At 52.9% G+C, this 16,186-nt stretch overlaps 1 protein-coding gene across 1 annotated transcript in view; it reads left to right on the forward strand.

Moving 5' to 3' along the window:
* shank1 (SH3 and multiple ankyrin repeat domains 1) overlaps positions 1–14,870 on the forward strand; it is a 124,594-nt gene extending 109,724 nt beyond the window's left edge. The window contains exons 26-28 of the mRNA XM_088923574.1: positions 6,717–6,864; positions 6,910–7,682; positions 8,290–14,870. Coding sequence (XP_088779700.1) covers positions 6,717–6,864; positions 6,910–7,682; positions 8,290–8,374 — 1,006 coding nt within the window. The 3' untranslated portion in view covers positions 8,375–14,870. The remainder of the gene's footprint in view (positions 1–6,716; positions 6,865–6,909; positions 7,683–8,289) is intronic.
* Positions 14,871–16,186: the final 1,316 nt, after the last annotated feature.

Here is a 16,186-nt window from a genome sequence, read left to right on the forward strand (position 1 = left end):
TGACTCTGATCTCTGACCCGCCACAGGTACTGACCGCAGAGCGAGTGTGTGACTCTGATCTCTGACCCGCCACAGGTACTGACCGCAGAGCGAGTGTGTGTGTGTGTGACTCTGATCTCTGACCCGCCACAGGTACTGACCGCAGAGCGTGTGTGTGACTCTGATCTCTGACCCGCCACAGGTACTGACCGCAGAGCGAGTGTGTGTGTGTGTGACTCTGATCTCTGACCCGCCACAGGTACTGACCGCAGAGCGACTGTGTGTGTGTGTGACTCTGATCTCTGACCCGCCACAGGTACTGACCGCAGAGCGAGTGTGTGTGTGTGTGTGTGTGTGACTCTGATCTCTGACCCGCCACAGGTACTGACCGCAGAGCGAGTGTGTGTGTGTGTGTGTGTGACTCTGATCTCTGACCCGCCACAGGTACTGACCGCAGAGCGAGTGTGTGTGTGTGTGTGTGTGTGTGACTCTGATCTCTGACCCGCCACAGGTACTGACCGCAGAGCGAGTGTGTGTGTGTGTGTGTGTGACTCTGATCTCTGACCCGCCACAGGTACTGACCGCAGAGTGAGTGTGTGTGTGTGACTCTGATCTCTGACCCGCCACAGGTACTGACCGCAGAGCGAGTGTGTGTGTGTGACTCTGATCTCTGACCCGCCACAGGTACTGACCGCAGAGCGACTGTGTGTGTGTGTGTGTGACTCTGATCTCTGACCCGCCACAGGTACTGACCGCAGAGCGAGTGTGTGACTCTGATCTCTGACCCGCCACAGGTACTGACCGCAGAGCGAGTGTGTGTGTGTGTGACTCTGATCTCTGACCCGCCACAGGTACTGACCGCAGAGCGACTGTGTGTGTGTGACTCTGATCTCTGACCCGCCACAGGTACTGACCGCAGAGCGAGTGTGTGACTCTGATCTCTGACCCGCCACAGGTACTGACCGCAGAGCGAGTGTGTGTGTGTGTGACTCTGATCTCTGACCCGCCACAGGTACTGACCGCAGAGCGTGTGTGTGACTCTGATCTCTGACCCGCCACAGGTACTGACCGCAGAGCGAGTGTGTGTGTGTGTGAGACTCTGATCTCTGACCCGCCACAGGTACTGACCGCAGAGCGAGTGTGTGTGTGTGTGACTCTGATCTCTGACCCGCCACAGGTACTGACCGCAGGGCGAGTGTGTGTGTGTGTGAGACTCTGATCTCTGACCCGCCACAGGTACTGACCGCAGAGCGAGTGTGTGTGTGTGTGACTCTGATCTCTGACCCGCCACAGGTACTGACCGCAGAGCGACTGTGTGTGTGTGTGACTCTGATCTCTGACCCGCCACAGGTACTGACCGCAGAGCGAGTGTGTGTGTGTGTGTGTGACTCTGATCTCTGACCCGCCACAGGTACTGACCGCAGAGCGAGTGTGTGTGTGTGTGTGTGTGACTCTGATCTCTGACCCGCCACAGGTACTGACCGCAGAGTGAGTGTGTGTGTGTGACTCTGATCTCTGACCCGCCACAGGTACTGACCGCAGAGCGAGTGTGTGTGTGTGACTCTGATCTCTGACCCGCCACAGGTACTGACCGCAGAGCGACTGTGTGTGTGTGTGTGTGTGTGTGTGTGTGTGTGTGTGACTCTGATCTCTGACCCGCCACAGGTACTGACCGCAGAGCGAGTGTGTGACTCTGATCTCTGACCCGCCACAGGTACTGACCGCAGAGCGACTGTGTGTGTGTGTGTGACTCTGATCTCTGACCCGCCACAGGTACTGACCGCAGAGCGAGTGTGTGACTCTGATCTCTGACCCGCCACAGGTACTGACCGCAGAGCGAGTGTGTGTGTGTGTGACTCTGATCTCTGACCCGCCACAGGTACTGACCGCAGAGCGTGTGTGTGACTCTGATCTCTGTCCCGCCACAGGTACTGACCGCAGAGCGAGTGTGTGTGTGTGTGACTCTGATCTCTGACCCGCCACAGGTACTGACCGCAGAGCGAGTGTGTGTGTGTGTGTGTGACTCTGATCTCTGACCCGCCACAGGTACTGACCGCAGAGCGAGTGTGTGTGTGTGTGACTCTGATCTCTGACCCGCCACAGGTACTGACCGCAGAGCGACTGTGTGTGTGTGTGACTCTGATCTCTGACCCGCCACAGGTACTGACCGCAGAGCGAGTGTGTGTGTGTGTGACTCTGATCTCTGACCCGCCACAGGTACTGACCGCAGAGCGAGTGTGTGTGTGTGTGTGTGTGTGTGTGACTCTGATCTCTGACCCGCCACAGGTACTGACCGCAGAGCGAGTGTGTGACTCTGATCTGTGACCCGCCACAGGTACTGACCGCAGAGCGAGTGTGTGACTCTGATCTCTGACCCGCCACAGGTACTGACCGCAGAGCGAGTGTGTGTGTGTGTGTGTGTGTGTGTGTGTGACTCTGATCTCTGACCCGCCACAGGTACTGACCGCAGGGCGAGTGTGTGACTCTGATCTCTGACCCGCCACAGGTACTGACCGCAGAGCGAGTGTGTGTGTGACTCTGATCTCTGACCCGCCACAGGTACTGACCGCAGAGCGTGTGTGTGACTCTGATCTCTGACCCGCCACAGGTACTGACCGCAGAGCGAGTGTGTGTGTGTGTGACTCTGATCTCTGACCCGCCACAGGTACTGACCGCAGAGCGAGTGTGTGTGTGACTCTGATCTCTGACCCGCCAAAGGTACTGACCGCAGAGCGAGTGTGTGACTCTGATCTCTGACCCGCCACAGGTACTGACTGTGTAACACTGGTACTGACTACAGTGAGTGTAATACTGTGTGTAACACTGGTACTGACTACAGTGAGTGTAATACTGTGTGTGAGACACTGATACTGACTACAGTGAGTGTAATACTGTGTGTAACACTGGTACTGACTACAGTGAGTGTAATACTGTGTGTGTGTAACACTGGTACAGACTACAGTGAGTGTAATACTGTGTGTAACACTGGTACTGACTACAGTGAGTGTAATGCTGTGTGTGAGACACTGGTACTGACTACAGTGAGTGTAATACTGTGTGTAACACTGGTACTGACTACAGTGAGTGTAATACTGTGTGCGAGACACTGGTACTGACTACAGTGAGTGTAATACTGTGTGTGTAACACTGGTACTGACTACAGTGAGTGTAATACTGTGTGTGAGACACTGGTACTGACTACAGTGAGTGTAATACTGTGTGCGAGACACTGGTACTGACTACAGTGAGTGTAATACTGTGTGTGTAACACTGGTACTGACTACAGTGAGTGTAATACTGTGTGTGAGACACTGGTACTGACTACAGTGAGTGTAATACTGTGTGTGTAACACTGGTACAATCTACAGTGAGTGTAATACTGTGTGTGTAACACTGGTACAATCTACAGTGAGTGTAATACTGTGTGTGTAACACTGGTACTGACTACAGTGAGTGTAATACTGTGTGTAACACTGGTACAATCTACAGTGAGTGTAATACTGTGTGTGTAACACTGGTACAATCTACAGTGAGTGTAATACTGTGTGTGTAACACTGGTACAATCTACAGTGAGTGTAATACTGTGTGTGTAACACTGGTACTGACTACAGTGAGTGTAATACTGTGTGTAACACTGGTACTGACTACAGTGAGTGTAATACTGTGTGTGTAACACTGGTACTGACTACAGTGAGTGTAATACTGTGTGTGACACTGGTACTGACTACAGTGAGTGTAATACTGTGTGTAACACTGGTACTGACTACAGTGAGTGTAATACTGTGTGTGAGACACTGGTACTGATTACAGTGAGTGTAATACTGTGTGTGACTCTGGTACTGACTACAGTGAGTGTAATACTGTGTGTAACACTGGTACTGACTACAGTGAGTGTAATACTGTGTGTGTAACACTGGTACAGACTACAGTGAGTGTAATACTATGTGTAACACTGGTACTGACTACAGTGAGTGTAATACTGTGTGTGAGACACTGGTACTGACTACAGTGAGTGTAATACTGTGTGTAACACTGGTACAGACTACAGTGAGTGTAATACTGTGTGTTAGACACTGGTACTGACTACAGTGAGTGTAATACTGTGTGTAACACTGGTACTGACTACAGTGAGTCTAATACTGTGTGTAACACTGGTACTGACTACAGTGAGTGTAATACTGTGTGTGAGACACTGGTACTGACTACAGTGAGTGTAATACTGTGTGTGACACTGGTACTGACTACAGTGAGTGTAATACTGTGTGTGTAACACTGGTACTGACTACAGTGAGTGTAATACTGTGTGTAACACTGGTACTGACTACAGTGAGCGTAATACTGTGTGTGTAACACTGGTACTGACTACAGTGAGTGTAATACTGTGTGTGACACTGGTACTGACTACAGTGAGTGTAATACTGTGTGTGACACTGGTACTGACTACAGTGAGTGTAATACTGTGTGTGACACTGGTACTGACTACAGTGAGTGTAATACTGTGTGTAACACTGGTACTGACTACAGTGAGTGTAATACTGTGTGTGACACTGGTACTGACTACAGTGAGTGTAATACTGTGTGTGACACTGGTACTGACTACAGTGAGTGTAATACTGTGTGTAACACTGGTACTGACTACAGTGAGTGTAATACTGTGTGTGACACTGGTACTGACTACAGTGAGTGTAATACTGTGTGTGACACTGGTACTGACTACAGTGAGTGTAATACTGTGTGTAACACTGGTACTGACTACAGTGAGTGTAATACTGTGTGTGACACTGGTACTGACTACAGTGAGTGTAATACTGTGTGTGTAACGCTGGTACTGACTACAGTGAGTGTAATACTGTGTGTGAGACACTGGTACTGACTACAGTGAGTGTAATACTGTGTGTGAGACACTGGTACTGACTACAGTGAGTGTAATACTGTGTGTGTAACACTGGTACTGACTACAGTGAGTGTAATACTGTGTGTAACACTGGTACTGACTACAGTGAGTGTAATACTGTGTGTGACACTGGTACTGACTACAGTGAGTGTAATACTGTGTGTAACACTGGTACTGACTACAGTGAGTGTAATACTGTGTGTGACACTGGTACTGACTACAGTGAGTGTTATACTGTGTGTGTGACACTGGTACAGACTACAGTGAGTGTAATACTGTGTGTGTAACACTGGTACTGACTACAGTGAGTGTAATACTGTGTGTAACACTGGTACTGACTACAGTGAGTGTAATACTGTGTGTGAGACACTGGTACTGACAACAGTGAGTGTAATACTGTGTGTGTAACACTGGTACTGACTACAGTGAGTGTAATATTGTGTGTAACACTGGTACTGACTACAGTGAGTGTAATACTGTGTGTGTAACACTGGTACTGACTACAGTGAGTGTAATACTGTGTGTGACACTGGTACTGACTACAGTGAGTGTAATACTGTGTGTAACACTGGTACTGACTACAGTGAGTGTAATACTGTGTGTGACACTGGTACTGACTACAGTGAGTGTAATACTGTGTGTGACACTGGTACTGACTACAGTGAGTGTAATACTGTGTGTAACACTGGTACTGACTACAGTGAGTGTAATACTGTGTGTGACACTGGTACTGACTACAGTGAGTGTAATACTGTGTGTGTGACACTGGTACTGACTACAGTGAGTGTAATACTGTGTGTGAGACACTGGTACAGACTACAGTGAGTGTAATACTGTGTGTGTAACACTGGTACTGACTACAGTGAGTGTAATACTGTGTGTAACACTGGTACTGACTACAGTGAGTGTAATACTGTGTGTGAGACACTGGTACTGACAACAGTGAGTGTAATACTGTGTGTGTAACACTGGTACTGACTACAGTGAGTGTAATACTGTGTGTAACACTGGTACTGACTACAGTGAGTGTAATACTGTGTGTGAGACACTGGTACTGACTACAGTGAGTGTAATACTGTGTGTGAGACACTGGTACTGACTACAGTGAGTGTAATACTGTGTGTGACACTGGTACTGACTACAGTGAGTGTAATACTGCTTGTGTGACACTGGTACAGACTACAGTGAGTGTAATACTGTGTGTGTGACACTGTGTGTGCAATAGTGTGTGTGGCACTGTTTGTGTGATACTGTGTGTGTGTGCTACTGTGTTTGTGTGTGTGACTCTATGTCTTACAGACATTGTGTGTGTGAGACACTGTTTGTCTTAGAGACTCTCTCCCTCTCTCAGGTACTCTTTGTTTGTGATAGTGTGTGTAATACTGTGCACATGCTAGTGTGTGTGACTGTGTGTGAAGTTTTGTGTGATGCTGTGTGTGTAATAGTTTGTGTGTTAGTGTGTGTGACCCTGTGTGTCTCACAGAGACTCAGGTACTCTGTGTGAAAATATTCTGTGTGTGTGTGTGTGACTCTGTGTGTGTAATTCTGTGTCTCAAACGGACTCTCTCTCTCTCAGGTACTCTGTGTGACAGTATTGTGTGTGTGTGACTCTGTGTGTCTCACACAGACTCTCTCTCTCTCAGGTACTCTGTGTGACAATATTGTGTGTGTGTGACTCTGTGTGTCTCACACAGACTCTCTCTCTCTCAGGTACTCTGTGTGACAATATTGTGTGTGTGACTCTGTGTGTCTCACACAGACTCTCTCTCTCTCAGGTACTCTGTGTGACAATATTGTGTGTGTGTGACTCTGTGTGTCTCACACAGACTCTCTCTCTCTCAGGTACTCTGAAGACTCCACCTCTGCCCTCAGCCCCCCCCACAACCGCTCCCCCTCCCCCCAGCCCCCCCCTCACCTCTACCCCAGCTGGGGCCGGTCGCCGTCTCCCCAGCTGCCCCAGCTGCCCCAGCAGCCCTCACCCCTGCCCCAGGCGCAGCAGCCCCAGCAGCCCCAGCCGCCCCCCGGCCAGCACCAGCCCCCCGCGCCCCAGCAGCAGCCCCTGCCCCTCTCGCCCCTCTCCCCCTCCTACCCCTCCTACCCCGCCCCCACCTCCTCCCCGAAACACAGGCACCACCCCCACTACCCCGCGCGCAGCAAGGCGCTGGAGTTCCCCTTCCTGCAGAGGGAGCGGGGCGGCCCGTCCGCGGAGCGCCCCCCCGGCCCCCACCGCCGCCGGGCCCCCAGCCCCCTCATCTCCCCCTCCGAGCGCCCCAAGCTCAGCCCGCCCACGCGCCCCTCCTCCCTGCCCCTGCTGCCCTCCTCCGCCCCCCTGTACGGCAGCCTGTACGAGCTGCGGGGCTCCGTGACGCCCCCCTCGCCGGGCAACCCCCTGGGGGACCCCTACTTCTCCCCCTCGCCGCCCCTCTTCGCCCCCTCCGGCGCCCCGCCGCCGCCCTCCGGCGCGCTGGTGGTGTCCCGCTCGCTCTCCCCCACCCACTTCCTGTCGGGGTCGTCCTCCCCGCCGCTACAGCCCCCGCCCCCCGCCTGCCTCAGCTACCCCCACCTGCCCCCCGCGCCCCCCCCCGGCAAGCCCTTCGCCTCCAAGCCCCTGCCCTACTGGACCAAGTTCGACGTGGCCGACTGGCTGGCCTACCTGAACCTGGGCGAGCACCGCGAGCGCTTCCTGGACAACGAGATCGACGGCACCCACCTGCCCTCCCTCACCAAGGAGGACTACCTGGACCTGGGCGTCACGCGGGTCGGGCACCGCATGAACATCGAGCGCGCGCTGAAGCGCGTCATGGAGAGGTGAGCGCGTCGGGGGGGGGGGGGGGCGGGGCCGGCGTCGGACGGGGGAGGGGCCGGCGTCAGACGGGGCAGGAGTAAGTGTCAGTCGGGGGCGGGGCTGGTGTCTGTTGGGGGAGGAGCAAGTGTCTGTCGGGGGCGGGGCCAGTGTCAGTCGGGGGCGGGACTGGTTTCAGCTGGAGACAGAACACTGTAAGCAAGTGATGAGGGGGGTGGGGCTTTGGTCAGTTGGGGGCGTGGTCATGTTAGTCGGGGCGGGGCTTTGGTCAGTTGTGGGGCGTGGTCATGTTAGTCGGGGCGGGGCTTTGGTCAGTTGGGGGGCGTGGTCATGTTAGTCGGGGTGGGGCGTGTCAGTTGGAGGCGTGGTCATGTCAATTGGGGGCGGGGCTTTGGTCGGTTGGAAGTGGGGCCATGTTGCTAGGGGCGGGGCTAGGTCGGTTGGGGTGTGTGGTCACGTTAGTTGGGGGGCAGGGGCTCAGGTCTTTCTAACCCCGAAGTATAAAAACAGCGCTGCGGTTCCGCTGTGAAGATGAAAACGTGTCGGGGAGCGCCGGGCAGGTGCAGGACAACAGGGGACGAGTTCCCTCTCTCTCTCCCCCCCCCCCCCCAGGCTCTCCGGCCCCTTCCCGGTCTCCGCGCTGTCCCCGCGGGAGGGCCGGGCCGAACGGCGAAGAGACGAAGGCACCCGCACCTGAGGAGGAGGAGGAGGAGGAAGAGGAGGGAGCAGGAGGAGGAGGGAGGAGGGAGTCGTCCCAGACCCCGCATCCGAGGTTGTTGTCCTGAGGAGAGACGGCTACGCCACCCGTCGGGAGAGCTCCGCAGGGAGGGGGGAGGAGAGGAGACAGCGACCGGGGAGGCACTGCGGACGGAGACATCGACACCCCGACAATCAGGCACACAAGCACCCCGAGAGAGAGAGACAGACAGACAGACAGACAGACAGGCAGGCGGCTCCCTGCTGCGCCAGGGTGGGGGGGGCATCAGCCTGTGTGCCAGAATTCCTGACTTTCCGTGCCAAAGCAAAGGGCTACAAGACACACGCACACGCACACGCGCACGCGCGCGCACCTGCGCCGGGAGACGGGCACTCCTGCAGGCAGAGGCGGACGGGAGCAGAGGATCGTGATGGCGTCTCAGGTCGCGTTCGGACGCGCAGGGTCCGCTGGACCGGGTTATGAAGCAGGTGTTGGAGCCCAGATTCTGTACGGCTGGAATCCAGGTAAGCAGGGATCTGTACCCCGAGATCCTGCAGAACTGGGGCTCTGAGGGACTGAACTGAGCCCGTTGCTGTCCTCATGAGCGCAGAGTCACCGTGACCTCTAACCCCTGACTGCAGACCCCCAGAGCCCCTGAGGGACCCCAGGATTGTGGAGGACGAGCTGCGGAGGCCGTGGGCGAGTTGGGGAGGAGGAGGGCACTGCTCTGGAAACGCGAGGCTGGCAGGAGCGGCTGTCTCTGTGTGCGCCTGTAGTGCAGGCGGGGCCTCAGACCCCAGGGAACACAAGCACAATCAGCTCACGTCTCCGCCGCCGTCTGCCTCTCTGCCTGTCTCTCTGTCTCTCTGTGGACACTGGCTGGGCCCACATGTCCCCATCCGCTGTTCTACACAGCCGGAGCTGCAGCCGGAGGTCAGGGCACTGGACAGCTGAAGTAACAGAACACGCACCTGCATGCAGCGACACACACACGCACATATATGCACAACACACTCTCACAAACAGACTCACACACAGACTTACACACACATGCACACACATATACGCACACATACACACTCTCACAAACAGACTCACACACAGACTTACACACACTCTCACACACACACACGCACACATACGCACGCACGCACACACACGCACACACCCACACACACACACGCACAGACACACACGATCACGCTCGCCCACACACATGCACGCACACCAATACACATGCACGCACGCACACACACATGCACTGCCACACATGATCACAAACACACACACACGCACGCACACCAACACACACACATGCACGCACACCAACACACAAACACACAAACACACACATGCACGCACCCGCACACACCAACACACACACACATGCACGCACCCGTACACACCAACACACACACATGCACACACACACATGCACGCACACCAACACACGCACACGCACACACACACATGCACGCACACCAACATACGCGCACACACACACACACACACACGCACGCACACCAACACACGCACACGTACACGCACACACACACACACACGCACACACACACAGCTGTGTCTTGCCTGAACAGAGAGAAGAGGCGCGAAAAACCAAACGGAAACGAGGAGGACCAGGAGAGTGGCGGGGTCACGGCGGAGCCGGAGACTCCCGCGGGGAAGAGCCCACCCCGGGCCGCTACAGCAGAGGACAGATTCTAGATTTCTAACACACACAAACCTTCCGCACTGCTGTCGGACACTGGGGGGGGCGGAGCCTCTTCGGTGTTTCCGGGAAACCCCCGTCGCTATAGCGAGACCCTTCGGCGACGGCAGCCGGTCGCCGCGGCAACGCTCCCGGGCGCCCCAGAAGGGCGACATCGACCCCGTGCCCCCTCGTTAGCGGAGGAGAGGGGGGGGTGGGGGGGTGTGTGTGCGCTCACGGACTAGAAACAAGAGCCCTCGCACCCCGGATTTTGGGGGTGGGGCGGGGGGGGGTAGATCACAACAGGTGCCCAGGTCGGGGGGGAAGGAGGGGGTTTTGTGTGTGTGGGGGGGGGGGGGGGGGAGAGAAGTCAGACGCCCCCCCATCACCACTCCCTCCCGCGAGAAAACACCCCCGAGACGCAACGACTTTCGAACTCTACGGCTTCGATCTTCAGACCACTCAGACCACCGCCACAGACGAGTCTTCGCCGGAGTGAGGCTGGGGGGGGGGGGGACAGGACTGACATTCCCCAAAACCTCTCCGACCCCCCCGGACGCCGCCGAAGACGGGAAGGCGCGGACGACAGGAAGGAGGGAGGGAAGAGAAGAGAGGAACGGAGACTAATTATCTGCATCGTCATTAACTAAGGGTTGTTATAATCAAACCGGTTTTTAAACTTTACATGGGTCAGGTGTTACTGCTATTGTTTTAAAATTATAGATATGATGGTGATGATGATGGTGATTATTATTATTGTTATTATTCCTTAAGCTGCAGTTCCCCCTCTGTGCCTGTGCAGAGTGAGGGGGCGCTGTTTCTCGCTCTAATGTCATTATTCCTGCCAGTATTTATAGTGAGCTGCAGTTCCCCCTCTGTGCCTGTGCAGAGTGAGGGGGCGCTGTTTCTCGCTCTAATGTCATTATTCCTGTCAGTATTTATAGTGAGCTGCAGTTCCCCCTCTGTGCCTGTGCAGAGTGAGGGGGCGCTGTTTCTTGCTCTAATGTCATTATTCCTGTCAGTATTTATAGTGAGCTGCAGTTCCCCCTCTTTGCCTGTATTGACTGAGGGGGTGCTGTTTCTCAATCAATTGTCATTATTCCTGTCAGTATTTATAGTGAGCTGCAGTTCCCCCTCTGTGCCTGTGCAGAGTGAGGGGGCGCTGTTTCTCGCTCTAATGTCATTATTCCTGTCAGTATTTATAGTGAGCTGCAGTTCCCCCTCTGTGCCTGTACTGACTGAGGGGGCGCTGTTTCTCGCTCTAATGTCATTATTCCTGTCAGTATTTATAGTGAGCTGCAGTTCCCCCTCTGTGCCTGTACTGACTGAGGGGGCGCTGTTTCTCAATCAATTGTCATTATTCCTGCCAGTATTTATAGTGAGCTGCAGTTCCCCCTCTGTGCCTGTGCAGAGTGAGGGGGCGCTGTTTCTCGCTCTAATGTCATTATTCCTGTCAGTATTTATAGTGAGCTGCAGTTCCCCCTCTGTGCCTGTGCAGAGTGAGGGGGCGCTGTTTCTCGCTCTAATGTCATTATTCCTGTCAGTATTTATAGCGAGCTGCAGTTCCCCCTCTGTGCCTGTGCAGAGTGAGGGGGCGCTGTTTCTCGCTCTAATGTCATTATTCCTGTCAGTATTTATAGTGAGCTGCAGTTCCCCCTCTTTGCCTGTACTGACTGAGGGGGCGCTGTTTCTCAATCAATTGTCATTATTCCTGTCAGTATTTATAGTGAGCTGCAGTTCCCCCTCTGTGCCTGTGCAGAGTGAGGGGGCGCTGTTTCTCGCTCTAATGTCATTATTCCTGTCAGTATTTATAGCGAGCTGCAGTTCCCCCTCTGTGCCTGTACTGACTGAGGGGGCGCTGTTTCTCGCTCTAATGTCATTATTCCTGTCAGTATTTATAGCGAGCTGCAGTTCCCCCTCTGTGCCTGTACTGACTGAGGGGGCGCCATTTCTCACTCGCTTGTCATTATTCCTGTCAGTATTTATAGTGAGCTGCAGTTCCCCCTCTTTGCCTGTACTGACTGAGGGGGCGCTGTTTCTCGCTCTAATGTCATTATTCCTGTCAGTATTTATAGTGAGCTGCAGTTCCCCCTCTGTGCCTATACTGACTGAGGGGGCGCTGTTTCTCAATCAATTGTCATTATTCCTGTCAGTATTTATAGTGAGCTGCAGTTCCCCCTCTGTGCCTGTACTGTCTGAGGGGGCGCCGTTTCTCAGTCGCTTGTCATTATTCCTGTCAGTATTTATAGTGAGCTGCAGTTCCCCCTCTGTGCCTGTACTGACTGAGGGGGCGCTGTTTCTCAATCAATTGTCATTATGCCTGTCAGTATTTATAGCGAGCTGCAGTTCCCCCTCTGTGCCTGCCCAGAGCGAGGGGGCGCTGTTCCTCACTTCAGTACCATTTCTTCTGTGCGCCGCACTTGTCCCAAAGTGTCCCTCCGTTGTCCCTCGGGAGTGAGCAGGCGTATTTTCTTGCTGGCTCACGGACCTGCTCGCCAAACGGAGAGAAGAAAAAAGACTCCAGGCGAGTCGCGCGCCGGCTGAGGAGGAGGCCCGGCCTGGGATGTTTGGATCGCCCGGGATCGTGCAGTGCTTCAGACTGACGAACAACAGGGGTACCAGGTTAAGATACGACCACCAAGGGAGGACACGGAGCACAGCAAGAGTTCCATCCTCCTATCGGACATCTGTTCCCACCCCAGTTATCGGGATCTTAATGATCCAGGGAGTGATTCCTGGGGAGTTCCTTTAATGTTCAGTCCCTATGTTACACCCCCCCCCAACATACACACACCTTCCTATTTCCAGTTCTTGCTTTCCAGTGGGGACCTGCCCCCCAACAGTGGTGACCCCCCCGATCCTCTGTCTCACCTCGGCTCTGCCACCCGGCCCTCAGACCCTCGGACCCTCGCTGCTCCTTGAGAGCTTGAGATACTGACCCAAAAGGCAAATCAAAATGACATTTGTGCCCCTGTACGCGGAGAGGCAGTTGACTGGAATATCTCCCCTGGAGGGTACAGCGCCCCCCCCCCCCCCTCCTCTGGGTGGGGACTTGAACCCGCAGCCCTTTGGTGACAAGTCCAGAGCCCTAGAGCCCTGGACACGCCTCCGCACTGCCACTGGTGTAGCCAGCCAGGAGTCCCTCTCTGGGGAAAGAAAGGACAGGGACCTCCTGTTTCCTCTCCTGAGGCTGACGAACAGCGCGATTCGAAAGTCCAGCTGTCTGTCTTGACCCCAGAGGGGACGTGGGCTCTGAGCAGGCCGGGCTACCAGAGTCCTGGAGCTTGTCTGATCCGGTCGGGCGCTGGGGAAAAACTTTCTGATATACGTCACCCCGAGCTCCTCCATACCCCAGCGCAGTGAGACTGTGGGGTTCATCCACGTCACCCCGAGCTCCTCTGTACCCCAGCGCTGTGAGACTGTGGGGTTCATCCACGTCACCCCGAGCTCCTCTGTACCCCAGCGCTGTGAGACTGTGGGGTTCATCCACGTCACCCCGAGCTCCTCTGTACCCCAGCAGTGCGACACTGGGGGCTTGAGGAGAAACGCCACTGAAGACTCCAGTGCTGCTCCTGGCTGGGGGAGCACTCAGGGCTGAGAGGCCGTGGTCTCAGAGTGTACAGTAACTTCTGCTGGACGTCCGAACTCCATGAGCTGGGCAGTCCAGTCAGTCTGCGTCTGTCCACTGTCCTGGGCATCACCCCATTTCAGCCGCTGGACGAAAAGGGCTTCGTTACTCCTCTCTCTGGCTGCTCGTGAACCTTCACTTTTTACTGCCTTTCGGAAACAGGAGGTCAGGATCTCCTTCACTTGCACAGAATCTGACCACTGACCCACTGACTGACCTACAGCCACACTAATTGACAAACTGACCACTGTCACACTAATTGACTCACTGACAGACCTACTGACACACTGACTGACCACCAACACACTGAGCTACTAACAAACAGACTGACCACTGACACGCTGACTTAAACTGACACACACACACACAGACACACTGACTGCTTGACTCACTGACTCGCGGTCACTAACCACCACACTGACAGACGGACACACTCGCTAGCACTGACACCGACCGACAGGCAGGCTCACAGACTGACAATTAAACTAACGCCGTCTGGTTGGCTAACATCCTGCTAGTGCTCTCTGTGTTCTGAAAGCTCCATCTCTGTCCCTCTGGAAGACGTATTCACAGTAATCTGCCTATTCAAGTGTATGTGTGTGCATTTAAAGCTTAATAATAATAATAATAATAATAATAATAATAATAATAATAATATTGGGGAGAGATATTTTTCAAAGTTCTAATGAATCTCTGTCTTCCAAATGATGTTTAAAATGAGATAAAAACATTTTTGTTTATTTACACATCTAGCTTCTAAAATAGCTGTTCCATTCCCACTATCTCCTCTCTCTCACTGTGTCTCCTGTCCTGTTGTGTGTTTATTACTGAGGGATTCTCTGTGATCTCCTCTCTCTCTGTGTCTCCTGTCCTGCTGTGTGTTTATTACTGAGAGATTCAGTGACTCTCACTCTATATTTTAAAAAACAAACACAAGAACAGGAGACAATGAGAGAGGAAAACAGTGGGAAGAGCAGATCTTATAGAAACTAGATCTTTGTTTCCTTTAACAATACTTTACAATTATTAAAAGACAAGAACATATTAAATTTCATTTAAAATACTACATATATATGAATAAAATGTTTTAAGAGATGAAGAGATTGATGATTAAATATTCTAATTATAATAAAGACGATACTGAAATAAAGATACATTCTGGATAAGAAACCGTGTGTGTCTCATCTCCCTTACTCTCTCTTTCCCTAGCTATTCCAATACTGAGAGCAGACTCTTACTGGAGACACTGTACAGACACACACCTGTACAGACTCTTACTGGAGACACTGTACAGACACACACCTGTACAGACTCTTACTCGAGACACTGTATAGACACACACACCTGTACAGACTCTTACTGGAGACACTGTATAGACACACACCTGTACAGACTCTTACTGGAGACACTGTATAGACACACAACTGTACAGACTCTTACTGGAGACACTGTACAGACACACACCATTACAGACTCTCACTGGAGACACTGTATAGACACACACAGCTGTACAGACTCTTACTGGAGACACTGTATAGACACACACACCTGTACAGACTCTTACTGGAGACACTGTACAGACACACACCTGTACAGACTCTCACTGGAGACACTGTACAGACACACACCTGTACAGACTCTTACTGGAGACACTGTATAGACACACACCTGTACAGACTCTTACTGGAGACATTGTACAGACACACACCTGTACAGACTCTTACTGGAGACACTGTATAGACACACACCTGTACAGACTCTTACTGGAGACACTGTACAAACACACACCCGTACAGACTCTTACTGGAGACACTGTACAGACACACACACCTGTACAGGCTCTTATTGGAGACACTGTATAGACACACACACCTGTACAGACTCTTACTGGAGACACTGTACAGACACACACCTGTACAGACTCTCACTGGAGAAACTGTACAGGCACACACAGCTGTACAGACTCTTACTGGAGACACTGTACAAACACACACCTGTACAGACTCTTATTGGAGACACTGTACAGACACACACCTGTACAGACTCTTACTGGAGACACTGTACAAACACACACCTGTACAGACTCTTATTGGAGATACTGTATAGACACACTTTAGCCAGTGTTTGTCAATTCTGAGTCTGGGCCCTTAATCACTGTTGCTAATTAGTTTCTATAACCAATTTCGTTGTTTAGAATTTTTTCTGCACTCAGACTTAGGTTTCAACTGCACCCGACTTAAGGTACTGTGTATCATTTACCTTTATTTCAGACTGGACATCCCAGAGCTCAGGTCTCAGAGCTGTCAGTCAGCCACTGTGTGGACAGAGTGTCAGTGTATGTTACACTCAAACACGGAGCTTCTCCTGAAGTGCAACTGGTCAGATTTGAGCACAGATGCAGCATGTAAACACACACACACACAATCATACCAACTCTGATCTCATAGACAAAATTACACAGACATACACACAGACACAG

This window comes from Atractosteus spatula, chromosome 8 (genome assembly GCF_055471065.1).
Source record: "Atractosteus spatula isolate fAtrSpa1 chromosome 8, fAtrSpa1.hap1, whole genome shotgun sequence".
Taxonomy (NCBI): domain Eukaryota; kingdom Metazoa; phylum Chordata; class Actinopteri; order Semionotiformes; family Lepisosteidae; genus Atractosteus; species Atractosteus spatula.